The following is a 21,603-nucleotide window of genomic DNA, read 5'->3' as shown; positions in this document are numbered from 1 at the left end:
CCTCAAAAAGCCGGCAACGCTTTTGTAACGCCTTTGGTATTTCAAGTGTCCATGCGCGGCGGTGATTGCTTACCATCAGGTGATACATCTGCTCGTTTACAGTTTACGTGTTTCATAAAAAAAATGCTTTGCTCGACTCAGGAATCTATTCTGAAACCAAGAGGGATTTTTTGACTACACACAGGCAGGGTTGACACTTGACACGACAAGTTAAAACTCTTTTTAGTATTTTATACATTTATTAAGTAACATTAAGAATATATTATTTTAAGTACTTAATTAGTACGTACTAGGTACTATGATTTAGAAATATAAGTATTGCACCACAAAACAATACCTAGCCAACTATTAGGTGCCTAAACTTTTGAATAAAAGTAAAAAAAAAAACTTTAAACAAAATCAATTAAGTAAGTAAATTAGGCTGCACGCTGCTCACGATGAAGAGTCCCCCTGTGACTCGAAACTAGTAGAGCTTTTCTCTATTAACGTACGTGTGTAAACCGTGATTTTTTGTTAATTTGTCTCACAATAATTATTATAAAAATAAAGTGAAGTAGTATATAGTGTAACTATTCAAGGCCACAACAGGGCCAAGACAGGAGGGTCCTGATTTTATTGGGAAAAAATAAAGAAAAACAATTTAACTACGAGACACTGGACGCGTTGATTGTTGCGCAAACTATTCATGTTTACAGGCTCCTGGTTTAACTCGAAACGGATTGACTATCGTTGTTCGAAGAAATGTACGTATAGCTCGAGCAAGCATATAAGTGCGTGTGCGTACAGTGATATAAAATTTTGCAATTTTGTTACGCATGCGTTAAAAATACACGTGAGAAAGAACAAAAAATACGCGCGAATTTTAATTCGCTTTGGACAGGACACTCTTTTTAAACCATATTATAAATTTTAATATTATGAATGTAACCAAGAGAAATGGCACAAAACGCGCCCTTAAAATGAAAGTGACTTAACTCAAATTTCTGCAACATTCGATGTTATAAAATATACTCTACAACAAAAGAACTAATTCATAAGAACAAGCAGTTTTTGGATACGGTCACTTTCATTGACAGTCTATAGATTGACGGACTTTTAATTGACATGGAATATAGATTGACAGTCTATAGAATGACAGATTATAGATTGACAGCCTATATACTCAGGTCAATTTATAGATTGACAGTCTATAGATTGACATGGGCTATGGATTGACACTTTCACAAGGGTGCGAAAAGTGGTCTTAATGCCACATTTATGTACTTATATTTTATTTACACATCCTTATTCTTAGCAATCAACACTTTTCTTTTTCTATTAACAATTTTAAGACATTTTAATTTCTGATACAAACACAACACAAACAAAAACAGTGGAATGATTGCAAAAAAATCAACAGTTAAACATGCATTATTAGAATAACAGTAGACAATAAATCAACACTTTTAACACATTGATTGACACTGAACGCCGTGGTGGTCACCGGTGACCGACGTTAGCGGAGGATTTGCCTTCAACAGTTCTCTATTGGCAGTCAGACTTAATCTAAACTAATAAATAAAATTGGAGTGTCTGTTTGTAATATTGATATAGGTACAACTCGTACGAATCAACTGTGAAACCCCTCCCCCGCTGCCCCCCCACAAGCGCACAGTAGTCCAATCACAAGTTATTGGATGACATTCCCCCCTCAAAAAAAAAGCGTTCCAATGACGTCACAGGGCGAGGTGCACAGTTAATTCATATGGGTTGTAATCGCTTATGAATACATATACATACGATTCATATACCAAAACAACATAATTTTCAATTTTTGTCTGTCTGTCTGTTTGTTCCGGCTTGTCTTTGAAATGGCTGGATCGATTTTGACGGGACATTTATTGGCATGTAGCTGATGTACTAAGGAGTAACATAGGGTACTTTTATTTTAGAAAATTAAGTTACAAAGTCCATAACTCATGCGAATGAAGCTGCAACCAGGTAGTGAGAAATAAACTGTTACTTTACATGCATTAAAATATGCAAAACCATTCATTCAGGGTCTGATACAAAGCAGCATCGGACGAACTATTGTAAATAACACTTCACAAGAGTTGAGAAATTTTCAACCAAATTGCACTTAAAGCACCCAGCACCGATAACAACAACTATTTATAAATAAATTAAACATTTTCTATGTAACACTTCCAGATCTTTATAATTCAATAAAGAAATTACTTATTAACACATATAGTTAATATCTATTCCAACTAATGTTCATTCTCCGTTTGATCATTATTCACTAAACTTGATTCTTTATTAGTACTTTGCGTTACTAAGTCAGTATCAGTTGGCTTAATTCTACCTCTCGGTTTTATTATTTTATAATCCTTCATTTTTTTCCTCCACTCTTTTAGTTTCTCTTCCTCCGGGTACATAATCTGTCCGGTAACAGGGTCAATAGGATACGTACCTGCAGAGGTACGTTTTGTCTTGCACATGTCCGTACCATGTCTACGTTTCATGTGCTTGTTATAATTCGGCCAGTTTGTGAAGTCCCTTTGACAAATAGTACAAGAATATGGCTTGTCCCCCGTATGTAGACGCACATGTTCATTGAGAATTCCTTTGAAACGGAAACGTTTACTGCAGTACGTACACACATAAGGCCGAGAGTCTGAGTGGACGATCATGTGGTTCTTTAATTGAGATTTTAGTCGAAAGCATCGTCCACATTTGTCACAAGAAAACGGTTTCCCTCCGCCATGTACACCAGCATGATTACGTAAATACCTTGGAGTTTTAAATGTTAACTTGCATATTTCACATTCATGAGGCCTTGCGTCCGAATGTTGGATCATGTGATTCTCTAAATTCGTTTTACGAATGAAACACTTGCCACAAACCTCACAAGTGTGGGTTCTTTTCCTGCCCATATGTGTTAGCATATGTGCGGTCAAACTCTGTTTAGTTTTGTATAATTTGTGGCAGACTGTGCAAGTTAGACTATCACCGATCTCCATCTGTTTCGGTACCAATTCACCTCGAAACCGTCTCACATACGTATTAACATGTTTATTCAATTCTTGCTCATTTTCAAAACACATGTTGCATCCGGAACATATGTGTTCAGATGATTTATGTGCATATCTGTGTTTGCTAGCGTCAAATAACCTCGGGAACTTCATGAAGCATTTATAACAATGGAATTTTAAGTAATGTCGGTGCCTTCTGACATGTGCTAAGAATTTGTCGAGACGTAGCTTCCTCGTCTTGCAGTCTATGCAGTAGAACGCGTTGCAGACGCTGTGGTACTGCATGGAATGACTCTGTAGCTCGTCTAACGTAGGGAACTGAGTTTCACAGTACGCACACTGCCAGATGAAGTGCTCCCATGTCAAATTCAACTCGGATAAAGGTAGTTCATCTAAAGCGTAACATAGTTTTTTGACTTGCTTATTTGTTACTGTATTTGTACTGTCATTAAGTTCAGTTTCGCTTGTAGGTGGCTGTTTCTCCGTTTCTACTTTGACAGTGCTATCCGATTCATAAGCCGCTGTCTCTGGCGGTTCGTAGATTATAAAGGGTTCCTCGTCGGACAACATCTCTTCTTTTTTTATTTGTTTTTTCAAAATAACGTCGTTTAGAGTAGTTTGAGCGAGCTCCACGCCAGTCACGAAGTCAAACGCGTTATTTAACGCATTAACACAAGCGAAGCAAGTAGTTTTTGGCAGTATTTCGTCGTTAAAATCCATTTGCACATTGAATCGGGACAACTTGTTGACAATGTCGACGTATTTTTCTTTGTCATTTTGAAGATTATGCAGTTTGTTGAGAGGTTTTAGATCGGCACAGAGCCTGCAGTATATATTTTCATTGGAATCCATCGTGAAATAACGCTGTTATTCATTTATATGAGACAAACATTGTCACTTTACGAATTCAAGCCACTTTCGTAGGTAGTTTTAGTGATTGTTTGACACAAAGATACAGATGACAGGATGACATTAATGACATTATGATGTGTGTCAAAATATTCTACGACTGTGTGAAAAGAAATGTATTTTTTTTTTATTCTAGATCGATTATTTTATTATTGATTCATACTTCACATACTTGGTTTCACATTATGTGCATATACACGCTTGGTTTCACATACACGCTTAAAATTAATTCAACATTCCGCTAGCCCACACAAAAGCATTCAGTTTTTTTTTTAGTAAAAACCAGAAAATGAATAACGGGAACAACACTAGTACCTATAAGGGATGTGCTAAATCAGCTAAGGGTACAGACTAGACTCTAGCCTGTGCTGAGCTCAGTTGATCAGCGTCTTTTTATGGAATAGGGGGCAAACGAGCAGACGGGTCGCTTGATGGTAAGCGATCAGTGTCGCCCATGGACACCCACTACATCAGGGGAGTCACAAATGCGTTGCTAGCCTTTATCTCAGTCTAATTATAAACTCTTATAGAAGATGGGATTCTAAATATTGCTGAAGTTTCTAGAAATTCTAGAGATGACAATCTAGTAGTACCAGTGTACCAAGGTAGGTACTGCTAGTAGTGGCAGTCAATGACGTGACTGCTGAACATGGGATCTTGGGTTCGATTCATGGTCAGGCAGTCAGTATTTTATTTTTGCTTTCTACAACACTTCTTAGAATTTGGTGTTGTTTTATTGATGGGCCCTTATTACATGGGATTCATAGCTGGTAAAGTTTTTATAATAACTTTCGTGAAACATACTAAATTAAGAACTTTTTATATTATCGTGGTCCAACCGTGATTTTTAGTTAATAACTGGTGAAAATTGCTGCCCTTTTTTTTGAAGGTGGAAAATTATCCAATGACTTCTCCTGCCTTGTGTGCCGGCACACAAGGCAACTTCACCAGCTATGAATCCCATAAAAAGACGCTGATCAACTGAGCTCAGCACAGGCTGGAGTCTGGTCTGTACCCTTAGCTGCTTTAGCACATCCCTTACAGGTACTAGTGTTGTACCCATTATTCATTTTCCGGTTTTTACTAAAAAAAACTGAATGCTTTTGTGTGGGCTAGCGGAATGTTGAATTAATTTTAAGCGTGTATGTGAAACCAAGTATGTGAAGTATGAATCAATAAGAAAATAATCGATCTAGAATAAAAAAAATCGTTCCTTTTCACACAGTCGTGGAATATTTTGACACACACCACAATGTCATTAATGTTCTCCTGTCATCTGTGTCTTTGTGTCAAACAATCATCAACAAAACTACCTACGAAAGTGGTTTGAGTTCGTAAAGTGACAATGTTTGTCTCATATAAATGAATAACAGCGTTATTTCACGATGGATTCCAATGAAAATATATACTGCAGGCTCTGTGCCGAGCTAAAACCTCTCAACAAACTACTTAATCTTCAAAATGACAAAGAAAAATACGTCGACATTGTCAACAAGTTGTCCCGATTCAATGTGCAAATGGATTTTAACGACGAAATACTGCCAAAAACGACTTGTTTCACTTGTGTTAATGCGTTAAATAATGCGTTTGACTTCGTGACTGGCGTGGAGCTCGCTCAAACGACTCTAAACGAGGTTGTTTTGAAAAAACAAATACAAAAAGAAGAGATGTTGTCCGACGATGAACCCTATATAATCTACGAGTACGAACCGCCAGAGACAGCGGCTTATGAATCGGATAGCACTATTAAAGTAGAAACGGAGAAACAGCCACCTACAAGCGAAACTGAACTTAATGACAGTACAAATACAGTAACAAATAAACAAGTCAAAAAACTATGTTACGCTTTAGATGAACTACCTTTATCCGAGTTGAATTTGACGTGGGAGCACTTCATCTGGCAATGTGCGTACTGTGAAACTCAGTTTCCTACGTTAGACGAGCTACAGAGCCATTCCATGCAGTACCACAGCGTCTGCAACGCATTTTACTGCATAGACTGCAAGACGAGGAAGCTACGTCTCGACAAATTCTTAGCACATGTCAGAAGGCACCGACATTACTTAAAATTCCATTGTTATAAATGTTTCATGAAGTTCCCGAGGTTATTTGACGCTAACAAACACAGATATGCACATAAATCATCTGAACACATATGTTCCGGATGCAATATGTGTTTTGAAAATGAGGAAGAATTGAATAAACATGTTAATACGTATGTAAGACAGTTTCGAGGTGAAGTGGGACCGAAACAGATGGAGATCGGTGATAGTCTAACTTGCACAGTCTGCCACAAATTATACAAATCTAAACAGAGTTTGACCGCACATATGCGAACACATAACAGGAAAAGAATCCACACTTGTGAGGTTTGTGGCAAGTGTTTCCCTTATAAAACGAATTTAGAGGATCACATGATCCAACATTCGGACGCAAAGCCTCATGAATGTGAAATATGCAAGTTAACATTTAAAACTCCAAGGTATTTACGTAATCATGCTGGTATACATGGCGGAGGGAAACCGTTTTCTTGTGACAAATGTGGACGATGCTTTAGACTGAAATCTCAAATAAAGAACCACATGATAGTCCACTCAGACTCTCGGCCTTATGTGTGTACGTACTGCAGTAAACGTTTCCGTTTCAAAAGAACTCTCATTGAACATGTGCGTCTACATACGGGGGACAAGCCATATTCTTGTACTATTTGTCAAAGGGACTTCACAAACTGGCCGAATTATAACAAGCACATGAAACGTAGACATGGTACGGACATGTGCAAGACAAAACGTACCTCCACAGGCACGTATCCTCTTGATCCTATCACCGGACAGATTATGTACCCCGAGGAGGAGAAACTAAATGAGTGGAGGAAAAAAATGAAGGATTATAAAATAATAAGACCGAGAGGTAGGATTAAGCCAACTGACACTGACTTAGTAACGCAAAGTACGAATAAAGAAGTAAGTTTAGTGAATAATGATCAAACGGTGAATGAACATTAGTTGGAATAGATATTAACTATATGTGTTAATAAGTTATTTCTTTATTGAATTATAAAGATCTGGAAGTGTTACATAGACAATGTTTAATTTATTTATAACTAGTTGTTGTTATCGGTGCTGGGTGCTTTAAGTGCAATTCGGTTGAAAATTTCTCAACTCTTGTGAAGTGTTATTTACAATAGTTTGTCCAATACTGCTTTGTATCAGATCCTGAATGGATTATTTTGTATATTTTAATGCATGTGAAGTAACAGAGTTTATTTCTAACTGGTCGCAGCTTCATTCGCGTGAGGTATGGACTATGTAACTTAATTTTCTAAAATAAAAGTTATTAATGTTTGTAATACTTTATATTTGTTTAATTTTTGATTTGTTTTTTGGTGCATCGTGCCAGCTGCAAAATAAATATTTTTTCTTTCTTTACCCTAAGTTACTCCTTAGTACATTAGCTACATGCCAATAAATGGCCCGTCAAAATCGCTCCAGCCATTTCAAAGATAAGCCGGAACAAACAGACAGACAGACAAAAATTAAAAATAAATATATTTTGGTGTATGTATCGTATGTATATTCATAAGCGGTTACAACCCATATGAATTAACTATGCACCTCGCGCTGTGAAGTCATTGGAACGCTGAGGCAGTGCCGGCGTAACTGATACCCCGGGCGAAAATATTGTGGCGCCCACTTGAGGGAAGCAATATCAAGTGTTAGTTTTTTGCTGATCCCATGCACAGAGCGTAGAGCACAGTTCTGAGGGTTTGCACCAGCAGAGGCAAGAGACTTCAACTTCAGACCTTGACGCCACCCAGAATTTGTCGCCCTGGGCCATCGCCCCCAGAATTCACAACACAGAATTTGGTGTTGTTTTATTGATGGGCCCTTGTTACATGGGATTCATAGCTGGTGAAGATTTTATAATAACTATCTAAGAACTAAATTAAGAACTTTTTATATTAACGTGGTCCAACCGTGATTTTTAGTTAATAACTGGTGAAAATTGCTGCCCTTTTTTTTGAAGGTGGAAAATTATTCAATGATTTCTCCTGCCTTGTGTGCCGGCAAGAGGGAGTGTCAAACTCTTAATGACTAAAAACTACCCCATTCCTACTCCTGATTTTCGAGCTGAAACCCCAGTAGTTGGGTAGTCCGCAGCTCCGGATCAGGCATCAGTCCTACTGGGCCCCATCTTTGGTGGTCTGATGGCTCTTTACGTACGCACGGATTTGGTTCTGATCGGGCGGCGAGCTACCCTTGCTCGCCGTCGGCAGACCAGTATCTACGGTGACCGGAGATCGTCGATAAAAGGTGCGACCATTAAAAAACATATTTAAGTAACTAAACTCATTTATTCACAGAATCGTGTGCTTTACACTAGTTAATTATTTTCATAGTAAAATATAATATAATATTGCATTTCTTACTGCAAAGCTGTGCGACTTACATGGCTATTATTGTACAAACTATGACATAAATAAATCACTTTAATTTAAGTAATAATACTATTAAACTATCATTATTTTACAGTGGATTCATTAAGTGGCCCAATTATCTCACTTCCTAATCCCCGATTCCCCAACAACCCTTAAATTCCTAACCCTCAAAAGGCCGGCAACGCACTTGTATCGACTCTGGTGTTACAAGTGTCGATGGGCAGCGGGGATTGCTTACCAACAGGTGATCCGCTGCTCGTTTACCGGCTTATTCCATAAAAAACGTGTTTTTAAGTGGCTCAACCGAGCGCACCCGCAACACCAGAGGAGTTACAAGTTCGTTATTGACCTTTTGGGGATTTGAGGAGAATTGGACGTATTCGGAGCTTGTTCTAAGTACCATCAACAACTTAAAAAAAATTAAATACAAGGATTGATGAAACATAATCTTTACGTAAGTACATTTTGTGATTTTTTTAATTTTATACAACTTCCCACTTTTTTCAAACAGAAATAAGTACCAATGTCTGAAATTTTATTAAAAATACAATATAAGGATTGAGGAAACATAAATAATCTTTACATAAGTACATTTTGTGATTTTTTTAATTCTATACAACTTCTCACTTTTTTTTTAAGACAGAAATAAGTACCTATATCTGAACTTTCATTTTCAATCTTATCACAAAAGCATAAGACTGAAAATCCATTCATATACAGCCCAGCAGTGTTTGAGTACATTATATACTTATAACAAACATATACATAACGATAAAATAAGTACATTTCCTATTAACAATACATTAACAACAGGCATGAATTGGCAGTGATTATAAACCTTATTTTCACAGTAATAAGTTGCTATTTGCAGTAGCAATGTGCTCAATTGGCTTTTAATCATTTTTCAATATAATTTCAACTCTATAAACATAAAAATAAGATTGGAAATGGAAATCTATTGAAGTATTATGACAGAATGTAGATTTTTTTTAAGAGTAACTAATGGAGTTTCTTGCTCTTTCTTCTTCATTCGAAGCTACACCACTTTGAAACGAGCGCCTAGCTCCACTGACGGACAGACTGACAGACTAATGTTTATTTCTTTCTTTGTTGACGTTTCAAAAGTAGTTAAGTACTTTGGCTTTGACTTAGAAAACTTGATTTAATGTGTTCTTTAAAATAATTAACGAGAAAAAAAAAATCCATAAAAAAAATGGCGCAAGTTAATAAAGACAACCATTGCAAAATGTTCGTTATAACCTTCATCTTAAAGTTACTTTTCGACTATCATATATAAACTGAAACCGTAGTACTAGCTAAATATCCTCATGTTTTATAACCTTTTTCTTCCCTCTCTTCCCCGGGATCATGATCTTACTCTTCCACTCCTCGGTACCAACCGGATCTTGGACCTGCATTATCTGACCAGTCTCCGGATTGATAGGAAATACACCTTCCGGAGTGATCTTCTTCTTCGAAGTGTCCGTATTATGTCTCCGCTTCATATGCTTATTATAATTAGACCAGTTTGTGAACTCCATACCGCATTGCTGACAACAATAGGGCTTTGCACCGGTATGCTGTCGTTCATGATTCTTTAAAATCTGCTTAAATCTAAACGCTTTGTTGCAATATGAACATACGTAAGGCATTGAGTCAGTGTGAATGATTTTATGGGCATTTAACTGATATTGAAGCCTAAAGCATCTACCGCACTGTTCGCAGGAGAATGGTTTCACTCCAGAATGCATCTCAACGTGTCTCCGTAACATATTTGGGTACAAAAACGACTTATTACAAATTCTACATACGTGTGGACGGTTTTTATCATGAGACAGGATGTGAGATGTCAGTGTACCTTTGTTGTAAAACATTTTGCCACATCGGTCACAGGTGTAGTTTCTCTTACGGTCTATCGTATGTAACTTCATGTGATCTCGGAGACTGTTAGGGTTTTTATATACCTTCTTACATAATCCACAGGTTAGATCTTCAATGGTGATCGGGGTCCCAGGTTTCCTTCTCGGTCTGCGTTTCTGTTTAGTTATATTATAGTCTTGTAAGTGTATTTTAAGTGAATCCTCGTTTTTAAGTATTTCGCCGCAGAGTGGACATGGTAGTTCGGATTTGACGAAGTGTTCCTTTATGTGAGCTGTGAGTTTCTCCGTTTTGTCTGTTTCCAGGTCGCAGTAGTAGCAATGGTTCCTGGAAATATGGAAGTAACGGGTTTAATATTATTGTAACTAATTACCTACATAATTATTTAGAATACCAATAGAGTTTCTTGCTTGTTCTGCTTCATTCAAAGCTAAACTATGGACAAGCAAAGCATACTGACAGACAATTTAGGCTGTCATTTCAAAATCTAATTGAAGAATTAATTAAAATAAATACATTATGTCTGTCTTTTATAAATAATTTGTCATTATATAGAACTATTTATGTATGAACTTACTAAAAATTAAAGCTTATACATAGGCTATTGTAAAAATATAGATAGTAAGATACTTAATAACTATTATAGAGCAGGTTTGAAAGAAAATTTAAATTTTATATTAAAAACAAATAAGAAGTAGGTTATAAATGTTGCATTTGTTTGTTTGTCTTTCAACTATTTTATAATGTGATTCTGTGAGTCTGGAGATAGTTATTGAGGTTGCTAGTGATACAAAGATAAAGATAATATTACTTAGATATATTTGTACACCCCTGATGGTAAGATATAGCTAGTCAACATAAATCTAGTAACATCTTTTATAATTATGATCTACAAATAAAGTTATTTGAATTAATACATACCTCAATATCTTCCTATGTTTCCGAACATGTTTAACGAAGCTGGTGAACTCCTCATTCCTTCCAGCTTTGCAATCTATGCACATAAACGCAGAACACTTCCCGTGCACCACCTTACAGTGGGACCTTAGCATATCTATGTTTAAAAACTCAATATTACAATAGCCACACACCCACGGATAATCTTTCCATGACTTTACAACCTTTTTACTCAAGTCTGAGAGCTCTTTAGCGAATATAGTGACGTTGGCGCTGAAGGAGGCATTGCATATAGCGGCGTCAAGTATTGCCTGCACGTTCAAAGAGTCATCGTACGCCTGATCATCCAATTCAGGCTCTTCCTTCATCTCATGCTTAACTTCCAAACTTATATCTATTTGGGGCGGTTCCTCATACTTGGTCTCTTCCAATTTGACTGTAGAAGAGTCCTCATTGCAAAGGAAATCGTCAAAAGTTGTGCATCTATCGTCATCGGAGACATCGCATTTGTTGTCGTCTGTTGTCGATTCGGTGAATATGTTGCTTAATACGTCTTGTGCGCGCTTCACGCCGTCCAGGAACTCGTAGGCTTTGTTCAGATTGTTGTAGCATACCAAACAAACAGTTTTCGGCAATGTATCAGTGTTTGTTACGTTCACATACACAGCATTAACAAACGCAAGTTTTAATACTATTTCGTCGTGTTTTTCCGAGTCGTCCTGAAAGTTAAGGAGCTTTTCAGAGCTCTTAAGCTCGGCGCAGAAGCGGCAGTAGAAGTTATCCATTGTTTTAATTGTGATTACCCCATTCCAATTAGTGTTTTTTTAACTAAAATTCAACAAATCGCATCATACAGCAACAGTAGCTGTAAGCTGTCAAACTCTTTTTTGTCAAAAAAGACCATCGAGATTAGCGGCTCATAGACAAGTGTTTGAATTTTTCAAAGGGAAGTGAAGTTAGTGTATTACCTTTTGGGTTATTATCGGAAATTACGGATTTTTATTTCTTATTCCATATTGATGGATAACTGTAGGCTACAGTTAACTAAAATATTTTTATAGGAAAAATAAATATTATATCAAGAGCCTCCCTATTTTCTGCTGTATTACAAATTAGTTAGACAGGATGCAGGCATATTCGGTATAAGAAAAAAATATATTTAAGTAGTCAAGTCAAAACATTTATTTGTAAGACCGTTATTTCTTGATGAGGTTTTTATAGTAGGCCTCCAAGCCCCAGGCCACCCCGACCGCCGAGGCCGCCAATCCCACCCACGCCTCCGACACCGCCACCATGCCCACCGAGGCCAAGACCAGCTCCGATACCTGGAAAATAACATAATATTAAATATTTTGATGTTGGAAATAATATCAAAAATATTTCATTGAATTTCTTTGCTTAACCCGAACCAAAATTTTCTCAGCAGACGTGCATGTGTATAATAAGAATAACAGTGGGGAAAAGCCAAATTAAAAGTACCTTTAACGAACGAGCATGCATGAAAAGAGTGATGACTATTGATGAAGCGAAAGAGATATGTAAGAATCGTAGCAATTGGCGTTCCATTATATCTGCCCACCCCCATGGGAGACAGGCGTGAGGTCATGTATGTATGGAGTGGTGACAAAGATTGCTACCTTAGCACCTATTAATAGTATATTATTCGCACCATTCCCGAAAGGTTGGGTTAAAAAGGATGACGACTGGGTCAAAAATAAATTATTTCAACATTTCAATACAATAAAATATCGAAAAATAGTCACACTCTCATTCATAAACTTGATGAACTATTTAATTTTCCATTTTTTCTAGCTAAATTTCTAGAAATAAGTCTGATATTTGACGTAAAAATCTGATGTCGTCATAATAGAGTATTTCATAGAAAGTTCATAGAAAATATCGTTTTTGACGTTCCGAAAAAAGTATTGAATTTGACTAGTAGGAAACTAGCCTATTAAAGGTAATAAAATGTTACCTTCAAGTCCAGCACCAAACCCAGCTCCGATGTTGCCAAGGCCGGCTCCAATACCAGCTCCTACTTCTCCGAGACCGGCTCCTAACTCGCCGAGGAAAGGCTTGGCGCTGGCGACCGCCAGGAAGGCCAGGACTGCGACAACGATCTGTTGAAGGAAACGATACAGAATTAGGTAATAGACCTTATAGCCAAAAATGGAGTAAAGTAGGTCTAGATAGGGATATATCTAGTTCCAGATAGTCAATCCACAATCCACAATGTAGATAGACAGCCAAAAAACAAACTTCTCAAAAAGAGAAAAAAAAATGACTTTCTGATCAATTGGTTGCAATTGCAAGCGACCTGAGTTCAGTGGCTACTTGCAACCGTACTGTGACAAAGGTCGTTGATTTGGAAATCATTGGACCTCATTGGGAGAGTTTTGAAACTATCATTAGAACTTGAGACGGGATATTTATCATGTTTATTTAATGTCTATGAGTTTCCGATATTTCGGCACTGTTGCAAGCGCCATGATCAGATTAACTGACAGTTCACAGGTTAATCCCGTCTCAAGTTCTAATGATATAGTCATTGGGAGAAGCCTTTGTTCAGCAGTGGGTGCCTTTAAAGCCGATTATGAAGATAAAGAAGAGAACTTACCATGGTCTTCATAGTTGGTATTGTATCGGAGCTGTTCACACAATGTCCACTGCAGCACTGCACCAAGCTTATATACTTCAACTTATCAATTAGTAATGTGAATTTAATTAATGACCTTACCTGACTACTAAAGTATTTAGTATCTAATGTACTTGGCTTTAGGCAATCCTGTTTGTAATGAGGTTTTAGTAAGACCTTAATTGGTTTGGTGGTAAATAGGACAGGTCCATTGAACTCTATGTTTAATTGTGTGGACAACTAGACAAAAGGTAAAGCGAAATTGTAGAAGGATATTTCACACACTCGTATAAAGCGTTTCGCTGATTCGAAATGATATAACAAAACTTGACTGCACGGTTCGCGCGGTGGCTGGGCAACTGGCTGCCGTGGAACGTGTAGCGGGTTCGATTCCCGCACGGAGTAACTCTTTGTGTGATCCACAAATTGTGGTTTCGAGTCTGGGTGTTATGTGCACGTGAAATTGTATGTTTGTAAACGCAACCACGATACAGGAGAAAATCCTAATGTAGGGCAACGTTTTACGTTGTTTTTTAAAAAATAATAAAAGAAAATGTACTTTAGTGACATCTAGTGAGAGTGTCTGACATGTTAAATTGTTAAAACTGGGTTTATTCTTATTTGTACTACGAAGGTAGAGGGTGGAAAAAATGCCAGACGCAAGATGGAGATGGCGCCACCAGAACGAAATTTGTGTTTAAAGTAGCGACATATTAGTTCGTGGATACTAAGATATTCATAGACTACAGTTTCCCGAATGGGTTTCGGATTCATTTGTATTGTTGGCTGTATAGCCAACCTGTATAGGTATGGTAGGGTAGACAGAGGAGCACATTACGGCACGTAATGCCGCTGTACAATGTAAACCCACTTTTCACCATTTGTGTTATAAGTCCCATGTAATAAGGAGTGAGCCTATTGCCATAATTGAGCACATAATTACAGATTCATACTACTACTGAGAAATTTTTCGAAAAGCCGAAAATAGCCCAGAAATACTTTGCCCGACCCGGGAATCGAACCCCATTCGACAAACAAGTCCTAATACACCACGGGCTTTATATTAAATGGGACTTATAACTTAACTCGTGGAAACTCGCTGAGTGCCTGAGTAGTGATTGACTAAGTAGGTATCTAAACTTGTAGTCAAGTCAATCTCGACTTTTATTATTCACATCGAGCATTATTGATTGATTATTTTTTGCATATTCTCACATCACAAGTGTGGGAGAGCCATACTTCGGCATGAATGGACTCGCAGAAAACCGACGTGAAACAACGCTTGCGTTGTGTTTTGTTGTGTGAGTGAGGTTACCGAAGGCCCAATTACTCCCCTTCCTAATCTATCCAATCCGAGTCCCCAACAACCCTTAACTTCTTAACCTCCAAAAGGCCGGCAAAGCAGTTGTAACGCCTCGGGTGTTTCGGGTGTCTATGGGCGGCGGCAATTGCTTACCATCAGGTGATACGTCTGTTCGTGTAGCATAAAAAAAGTCAGATTTGATTCTATGGTATGTACAAAATAAACAGGTAATAAAACTGCACAATAACATTACACATTTATTTTACAATCTAATTCTAAACAGATACATTTTGCTTCGAGCAGGAAAATATCAAGGAAATGGCTTTACAACGACTTTTTAACTAGTTTACAACGATTTTAAAACATTCAATCACACTTAGTAAGCTTTAAAGTTGTGTAAGCAGAAATATTTTATATAGGAGGCTGACAAACATTTTCATTCTTCTACAAAAAATGTACCTACCTATTGAATTTTATTTCGTAAAATATTCGTGGGAGATATTGTTTTGTTACATTAATACATGAAGATACTTTCCACAAAAAGATTTATTTGATTATAATAATATCTAATACAATATTTTTCAAGAGCAATGAGATATAACCTCCAAAAATGACATTTGTTGCCTTTTCGCGCCAAATTACGTCCGCCATTTTGCATTTACCAACAAGCAATAACAATAGACTATACTAGACAACATTACCACAGAAGAACTTAAAATATCACAGGATTTTTAAAAAGAAACACATACTAACATCGATCGCTTATATATTATATGTTATAGATATTTACAGAAAACATTGCTAGAACACGTAGATTATTATTTACATATATTTTGACTCTTAGTAATATCTAGGTATAGACATTGACTGCCTTCTAGTTTAATGATTAGGTAAAACTAGGCTACCTAACCAGGCTAAGTATTTAGGTAAGCGATAGGGCTCTTTGCGTCCTTAGAGACTAAATATTAGTGTTACATTGTTCTCACATAGTTGAAGCAATCGAAACAATGTAACCAAGTATTGTATTGTGAACCTGATTGAAAAAGAGTAACCTATGGAGTTTCTTGCTCGTTCTTCTACATAGGAATCTACACTTTGGAACGAGCAAATAGAGCAACTAGAGGACTGACCGACAGACATTTTTAATATATCACTTAAGTTAGTTACTTGTAATAAGCTTATACGTAATTTGAATCAACAATACGAACATTTATTTAGCTCTAGGTAACTTGACCAATGTATTTGGAAGACTTACAAGTAATGGAACCATCAAGTGCCTTGCATTAAATATTATGTAAGTAATTAATGTAGCTTACCTAGTTACCTATTTCTTTACAACCGTACTCAGAGTCATTTAATGCTCACTTAACCCAGTCCTTAGTAATTGTTTTTTGAACAAAATCGTTCCTACGTAACAGTTTAAGTTATTAGCTGAAAATCACGGTTTACTCACGTAAATTAATAGAGAAAAGCTGTAATCGTTAGAAAAGCGACAACTACAGCCTACTGCATAGTAGGCTGCGCGACATCGCTGTGTCTGCGCACGCTGCTCATGATGAAGAATTCTTCCTTGATTCGAAACTAGTAGAGCTTGTCTCCATTAATTTACGTGAGTAACCCGTGATTTTTGGTTAATTTAGTATGTCTCACGATAGTCGATAGTTATTATAAAAATATAGTTTAAGTTATCATTAAATGTCTCTGAGTACAGCAGTCAGATACCTACTTATTTTTCATTTAAATATTACTACATTATTACAAACAAGTAAGCTTTAATATTATGTAGAATAATGTTACCTTAGGTAGCTTAACATATCGTATCTTAACTTATCGATAAATAATCGTAAGTAAATGTTGCTTATTGTCTGCACAACAGTTTTCATTGAGATTTTCATACATTTAGGTAATCATCTTTATATCTATTTTTACAATCCTTAAGATCTAGAATTATTGATTAAAATATTGTAATACATCTCTTACGTAAATAATAATTTTGCCAATTCTTAAAATACTTGCAACATAGCCCGTTTAAATACATTATACATATACACTCTTAATGATAAGTACATGACACAATTTTATATAAAGTCCTATTTACACAAATATTTCATTTCATTCACATTGAAATCAAAAAAAGGAACTTCTTAAAGTCCAGCGTTAGTAATCAGTTTTCACCGCTAGATGGCATTAGGTGCAGCAGCTATTTGGAAAGCATTAATGCCTAGTTATAATTTGTATAATACCTAAAGTTAATTTAAAAACTTCCCAGCCCAAACAGTTAGAGAGTAACTATGTACTTTCTACCTACTTATACCATAATTTAATGACCATATAAGTCTATCTGCCGTATTCAGAGATATTTAATGTTTACTTAACCCAGTCCTTAGCAATTGTTTTCGAAACAAAATCGTTACTAAGGAATTGGGAAACCCTTAAACCATTTCTTAATGAAGTGGCAAGGGGTCTCGGGTTCGATTCCCGTGTCGGGCAAAGTATTACCAGGTTTTTTTCGGTTTTTCAAAAATTTCTGAGTAGTAGCACGGAGTCAGGAATTGTGTCCAGTATATGGCAATAGGCTCACCCTCTATTACATGGGACTTATAAGCAAATGGTAAAAAGTGGATGTACATTGTATAGCGGCATTACGTGCCGTAATGTGCATCTCTGCCTACCCCAGGAGGATAAAAGGCTTGACGTTGTTTAGTTTTAGTTTTACAACTGTTAATTAATACAAGTGTTGAACGAAAAATTTCACCAAAATACAACAGCAACGTTGTACTGTGATTGGTCGATTCTCAATAGAACAAGTTCCTAACGTTAAGCGTGGTATAAAAACGACTGTCGACTTGTCAATTGAAAAATTTAATTAATCGATTCGGCTACAGTGCCTCGGCGGGTGAGTTACTTATTTTTTATTAAAGTGAACGAATATTTACTATCTGCAGTACTTAGAGTCATTTAATGATTACTTAAACTATTCCTTAGTAACGATTTTATATCGAAAACAATTGCTAAGGACTGGGTTAAGTAACCATTAAATGAGTCTGAGTAAGGCAGTTTGACGTACAGTGCATTGTTGACAAAAAATGAAAAAAATATTGCAATTGTTTTCGCGATCTCGTGCAAAATCTAAAAGTTAATAATACGTGATGAAAATCCGTTAATACAATATTTTGTAAACAATATTATTTTTTTATGGTTTAGTTTGTTCGACATAAGTTATTGTTACTTTTTTTTTCGAAAAGCAGGAGTTTTTTTTTTTTTTTTTTTTTTTTTTTTTTTTACATTTAATGGGTCGACGTTTGGCCGCTATCTCACCTGATGGTAAGTGATGATACGGCCTACGGTGGAGCACGTCTGCCCATAAGCAACCTATTCACTCGGGCCTTGAAGACACCCAAGTTATACCCATCAGGAAACACAGACTCCGGCAAGGAGTTCCACTCCCTAGCAGTTCGCACAAGGAAGCTTGAAGCGAAGCGCTTCGTGCGAGTGGGTGGGATATCTACCATGAAGCGGTTACGCCTCGCCGATTGTCTTGTGGTTCGATGATGAAAAGGACTAGGGGAATCAAGTTGTGCAATTCCCCCGCACACTCTCCGAAATGTATCCGGTAAAAAACGGAAAGGCTTGCGACCTTGCGCCTGTGTTCAAGGCTTTACTTTTTAGATTTTTAAATCGATTATTGTTATTATTTTTTTTAACAGCGCCGCTCTCATAAACTGGTTGTTTTACGCTAAAACCTTAACAACGCCGCTCTCAATGTGATTGTTTTACGCGAGTACAAGTAATTCAACAACTAAAACAAGAACAAAATCAGCAACTCCAGTAGGCTGACTGATTCAATATTTTAAATTAGATTCATTTAAGCGAAATATAAATGAAAGAAGAGAAGATAAGATAGGCATTTTAATAATTCTTTTTTTTATTATTTTCTGTTGCTTAGCAACAAAAAAATCCATTTACAACAATTACCTAACTAATTATAAGAATTAAGTATAGTGTGCTACTTTTTTAAAAGACCGCTGAAATATATAGATTTGATCGGCTTTCCACCTCTATGTTAGTTGTTGATTCCTGGACTTTAACTCTGCCAAACTCAGAGATATTAAATGATTACTTAAACTATTTCTTAGTGGCGATTTTGATAAGGACTGGATTAAGTAACTATTAAATAACTGAGTATGGTGGTAAAGGTGACTGTGACTTCTCAGTTGGTTTCGGTATTTCTTTTCAGAGTTCAGAGTGACCTAGGAAATGACGGTCTCATCTGGTTTAGTTGTTGTTTGTTTCTCTACAGTTAGATACTTAAATGGTTTCCCAATTACGAAAAGAAACTGAATTTAAACCGTTTCAATCTGTTTGAATGCCTCGTCGGTCCAGTGGTCGCAATTGCGACTGCCGGACAAGGGGTCTTGGGGTCTTGGGTTGGGGGTTCCTAAAAATTCTCAGCAGTGGCACGGAGTGTCAAATTGTGCTCAGTATATAGCAATAGGTTCACCCCCTAATACATGGGATTTATAACACAAACTGTGAAAATTGTGTGTGCATTACGTGTCATAATGTGCACCTCTGCCTACCCCTTTAGGGATAAAAGGCGTGAAGTTACGAGAGATTTAAGTCCCAACATTCCCCTGTGCATTCACTAGTAGCGTGCTCCAAGAGGTTATATTTACCTTATTTCTTGTTTAATTTAAAAATAAGGTAAACACGGTTAGGCTGGTACTTTAATAGACTATATATAATTGATTGCTGCCTTGTTACCGACAGAAACGAGTTCAGATAACGAGATTAACATATATGCGTAATGTCAAATGGAATAAATTAACTAATTTGTACGCATAGGCTTGGATATAAATTAAAAATTGTGTTAAACTATGTTTTCCGCACGGAACAAACATTAGTTTTGATCTATAATTAATTTTTCCGGATCTACGTGTGATGTGGAAACCATTTAAGGTTACGACTAACTAACGCACTCAGAGTCATTTAATGATTTTCTTTTTGAAAAACGTTGGCCCACACTAGGATTTTCTCATGTGTCGTGGGTGCGTTTACAAACATACAAGTTCACATACACATGACACCTAGTCCCGAAACAACAATTTGTGGATCACACAAAGAGTTGCTCCGTGCGGGAATCGAAGCCACTCACGTTACGCGGTAGCCAGTTAGTTAGCCAATCTTTTATTAACTATATTTTGTCTGTATGCCGTGTCTAAACAAGTATTTTATGGATATTCGGGATTTTGTACCTATTGCTAATCTGTAGGTATACCTACATATAAACTCATCACGCGATGAAGCGATGCTTAAACATGAATGATTAAATTTAACATATAAATTGGGTTTTTTTTATTACACACTTACCTAGTTCTCCCAGATACTTAATTGGCATTTAAAAATGTTAGTCGAACGAATATCTGAATCGAAAATTGAAAGCGTTTTTGAAAATAATTATTTTTGTCAATGTTTAATTTTCGTATTTTTTCATATCATTGAATAAAAATTATTATCGTTTAGTTTATTTATTTGTTGTTTTATTTTTTCACATAGTACCCGGTTCTTAATTTAATTATGTTCTTAGATTTATTTCATAACTAAAAGTCATACTAAATTTTTCACTTGTCAATGGAATATGTTGAAAAACGTCGCTGTATTTATAAAAAATAAAATGAATCGTTTAATCAGTTGCTAAGCGCATATTTAAGAATTAATTTTATCGCAAATGAATACATTTTAGTCGCACCTATGACTTTCTTACGATTTTGTAAGAATCAAAGGGACTACACATATGATAGAGACTGGGCAGGCAATCTCCTTATGTAGAGGAGAGGTCTAAGTTCACCCATGACACGAGCTGTTTATGATGATTATACCTCATCACCGGCAAATAATTCCACATTACAGTAATTTAAAAAAGTAACAATAGCCTAGTTTCCTACTAATCAAATTATATACTTTTTTCGAAACGTCAAAAACTATATTCTTTATGAATTTGGTATGAAATAGTGCATTATGACTTCATCAGATTTTTACGTCAAATAGCAGACTTATTTCTAGAAAATTAACTAGAAAAAATCGAAAATTAAGTAGATCATCAAATCTATGAATTAAAGTATTATTATTTTTGAATATTTTATTGTTTTGAGAAATCGAAATAATTAATTTTTGACTGAGTAAACTACCCAATTATTGTAAAATCAAAATGTCAAATGTAGCATTTCCCACGCTTTTCGTGGGTAACTAGCAACCACAGATAATCAAATACAAACGATACAATTTCCGCGGCCTTGCTTAGGTCATTAGTCCACCTTGGGTCGGTAGCTGTTACATAAACACGTGTTTATACATATTTTTATTATATAATCGTATATTTTAAAGAAACTCGTTGATTTTTTCTGTTATTTATTATATATATATTTTCTGTTATTATTGTTGAGAATTGACTGCCTCGTTGGCCGAGTGGTTGCAAGTGCGACTGCCGGGCAAGGGGTCTCGGGTTCGATTCCCGGGTCGGGCGAAAAGT

The 21,603-nt window shown here is 36.3% G+C and overlaps 5 protein-coding genes across 5 annotated transcripts in view; 2 read left to right on the top strand and 3 right to left on the bottom strand.

Moving 5' to 3' along the window:
• Positions 1 to 219: 219 nt before the first annotated feature.
• LOC118279969 (gastrula zinc finger protein XlCGF57.1-like) lies at positions 220 to 3,982 on the bottom strand. Its single transcript, XM_035599833.2, has one exon. It carries the CDS (start codon positions 3,864 to 3,866, stop codon positions 2,250 to 2,252), a length of 1,617 nt encoding a protein of 538 aa, XP_035455726.2. The 5' UTR covers positions 3,867 to 3,982; the 3' UTR covers positions 220 to 2,249.
• Positions 3,983 to 5,200: 1,218 nt separating this feature from the next.
• LOC118279994 (gastrula zinc finger protein XlCGF57.1) lies at positions 5,201 to 7,347 on the top strand. The gene has a single exon (XM_035599857.2). The coding sequence runs from the start codon at positions 5,309 to 5,311 to the stop codon at positions 6,926 to 6,928; it is 1,620 nt and encodes a 539-aa protein (XP_035455750.2). The 5' UTR covers positions 5,201 to 5,308; the 3' UTR covers positions 6,929 to 7,347.
• A 910-nt stretch (positions 7,348 to 8,257) lies between these two features.
• LOC118279960 (gastrula zinc finger protein XlCGF26.1) lies at positions 8,258 to 12,035 on the bottom strand. The gene is made up of 2 exons (XM_035599825.2): positions 11,161 to 12,035; positions 8,258 to 10,566 (listed from the first exon to the last, which is right to left on the bottom strand). The coding sequence occupies exons 1-2, from the start codon at positions 11,919 to 11,921 to the stop codon at positions 9,678 to 9,680; spliced, it is 1,650 nt and encodes a 549-aa protein (XP_035455718.2). The 5' UTR covers positions 11,922 to 12,035; the 3' UTR covers positions 8,258 to 9,677.
• Positions 12,036 to 12,321: 286 nt separating this feature from the next.
• Positions 12,322 to 13,856, bottom strand: LOC126912068 (uncharacterized). The gene is made up of 3 exons (XM_050702304.1): positions 13,754 to 13,856; positions 13,112 to 13,256; positions 12,322 to 12,461 (listed from the first exon to the last, which is right to left on the bottom strand). Exons 1-3 carry the CDS (start codon positions 13,763 to 13,765, stop codon positions 12,352 to 12,354), a joined length of 267 nt encoding a protein of 88 aa, XP_050558261.1. The 5' UTR covers positions 13,766 to 13,856; the 3' UTR covers positions 12,322 to 12,351.
• Positions 13,857 to 17,819: 3,963 nt separating this feature from the next.
• Positions 17,820 to 21,603, top strand: part of LOC118279909 (glutamate decarboxylase) — an 80,126-nt gene continuing 76,342 nt past the window's right edge. The window contains exon 1 of the mRNA XM_050702297.1: positions 17,820 to 17,970. The gene's annotated coding sequence lies outside the window, so the exon portion shown is untranslated. The remainder of the gene's footprint in view (positions 17,971 to 21,603) is intronic.

This window comes from Spodoptera frugiperda, chromosome 22, assembly GCF_023101765.2.
Source record: "Spodoptera frugiperda isolate SF20-4 chromosome 22, AGI-APGP_CSIRO_Sfru_2.0, whole genome shotgun sequence".
NCBI lineage: Eukaryota > Metazoa > Arthropoda > Insecta > Lepidoptera > Noctuidae > Spodoptera > Spodoptera frugiperda.
The sequence above is the reverse complement of the archived record's forward strand: the minus strand, read 5'-3'. Positions and strand labels throughout refer to the sequence as shown.

Coding starts and splice junctions, on each gene's coding strand:
- LOC118279969 (XM_035599833.2), bottom strand. CDS start 3,866: ATGGATTCCAATGAAAATATATACTGCAGGCTCTGTGCCGATCTAAAA.
- LOC118279994 (XM_035599857.2), top strand. CDS start 5,309: ATGGATTCCAATGAAAATATATACTGCAGGCTCTGTGCCGAGCTAAAA.
- LOC118279960 (XM_035599825.2), bottom strand. CDS start 11,921: ATGGATAACTTCTACTGCCGCTTCTGCGCCGAGCTTAAGAGCTCTGAA. Junction 10,567..11,160: donor AAACATAGGAAGATATTGAG/GTATGTATTAAT, acceptor CCATATTTCCAG/GAACCATTGCTACTACTGCG.
- LOC126912068 (XM_050702304.1), bottom strand. Junction 12,462..13,111: donor GTTTGGTGCTGGACTTGAAG/GTAACATTTTAT, acceptor GTTATTTTCCAG/GTATCGGAGCTGGTCTTGGC.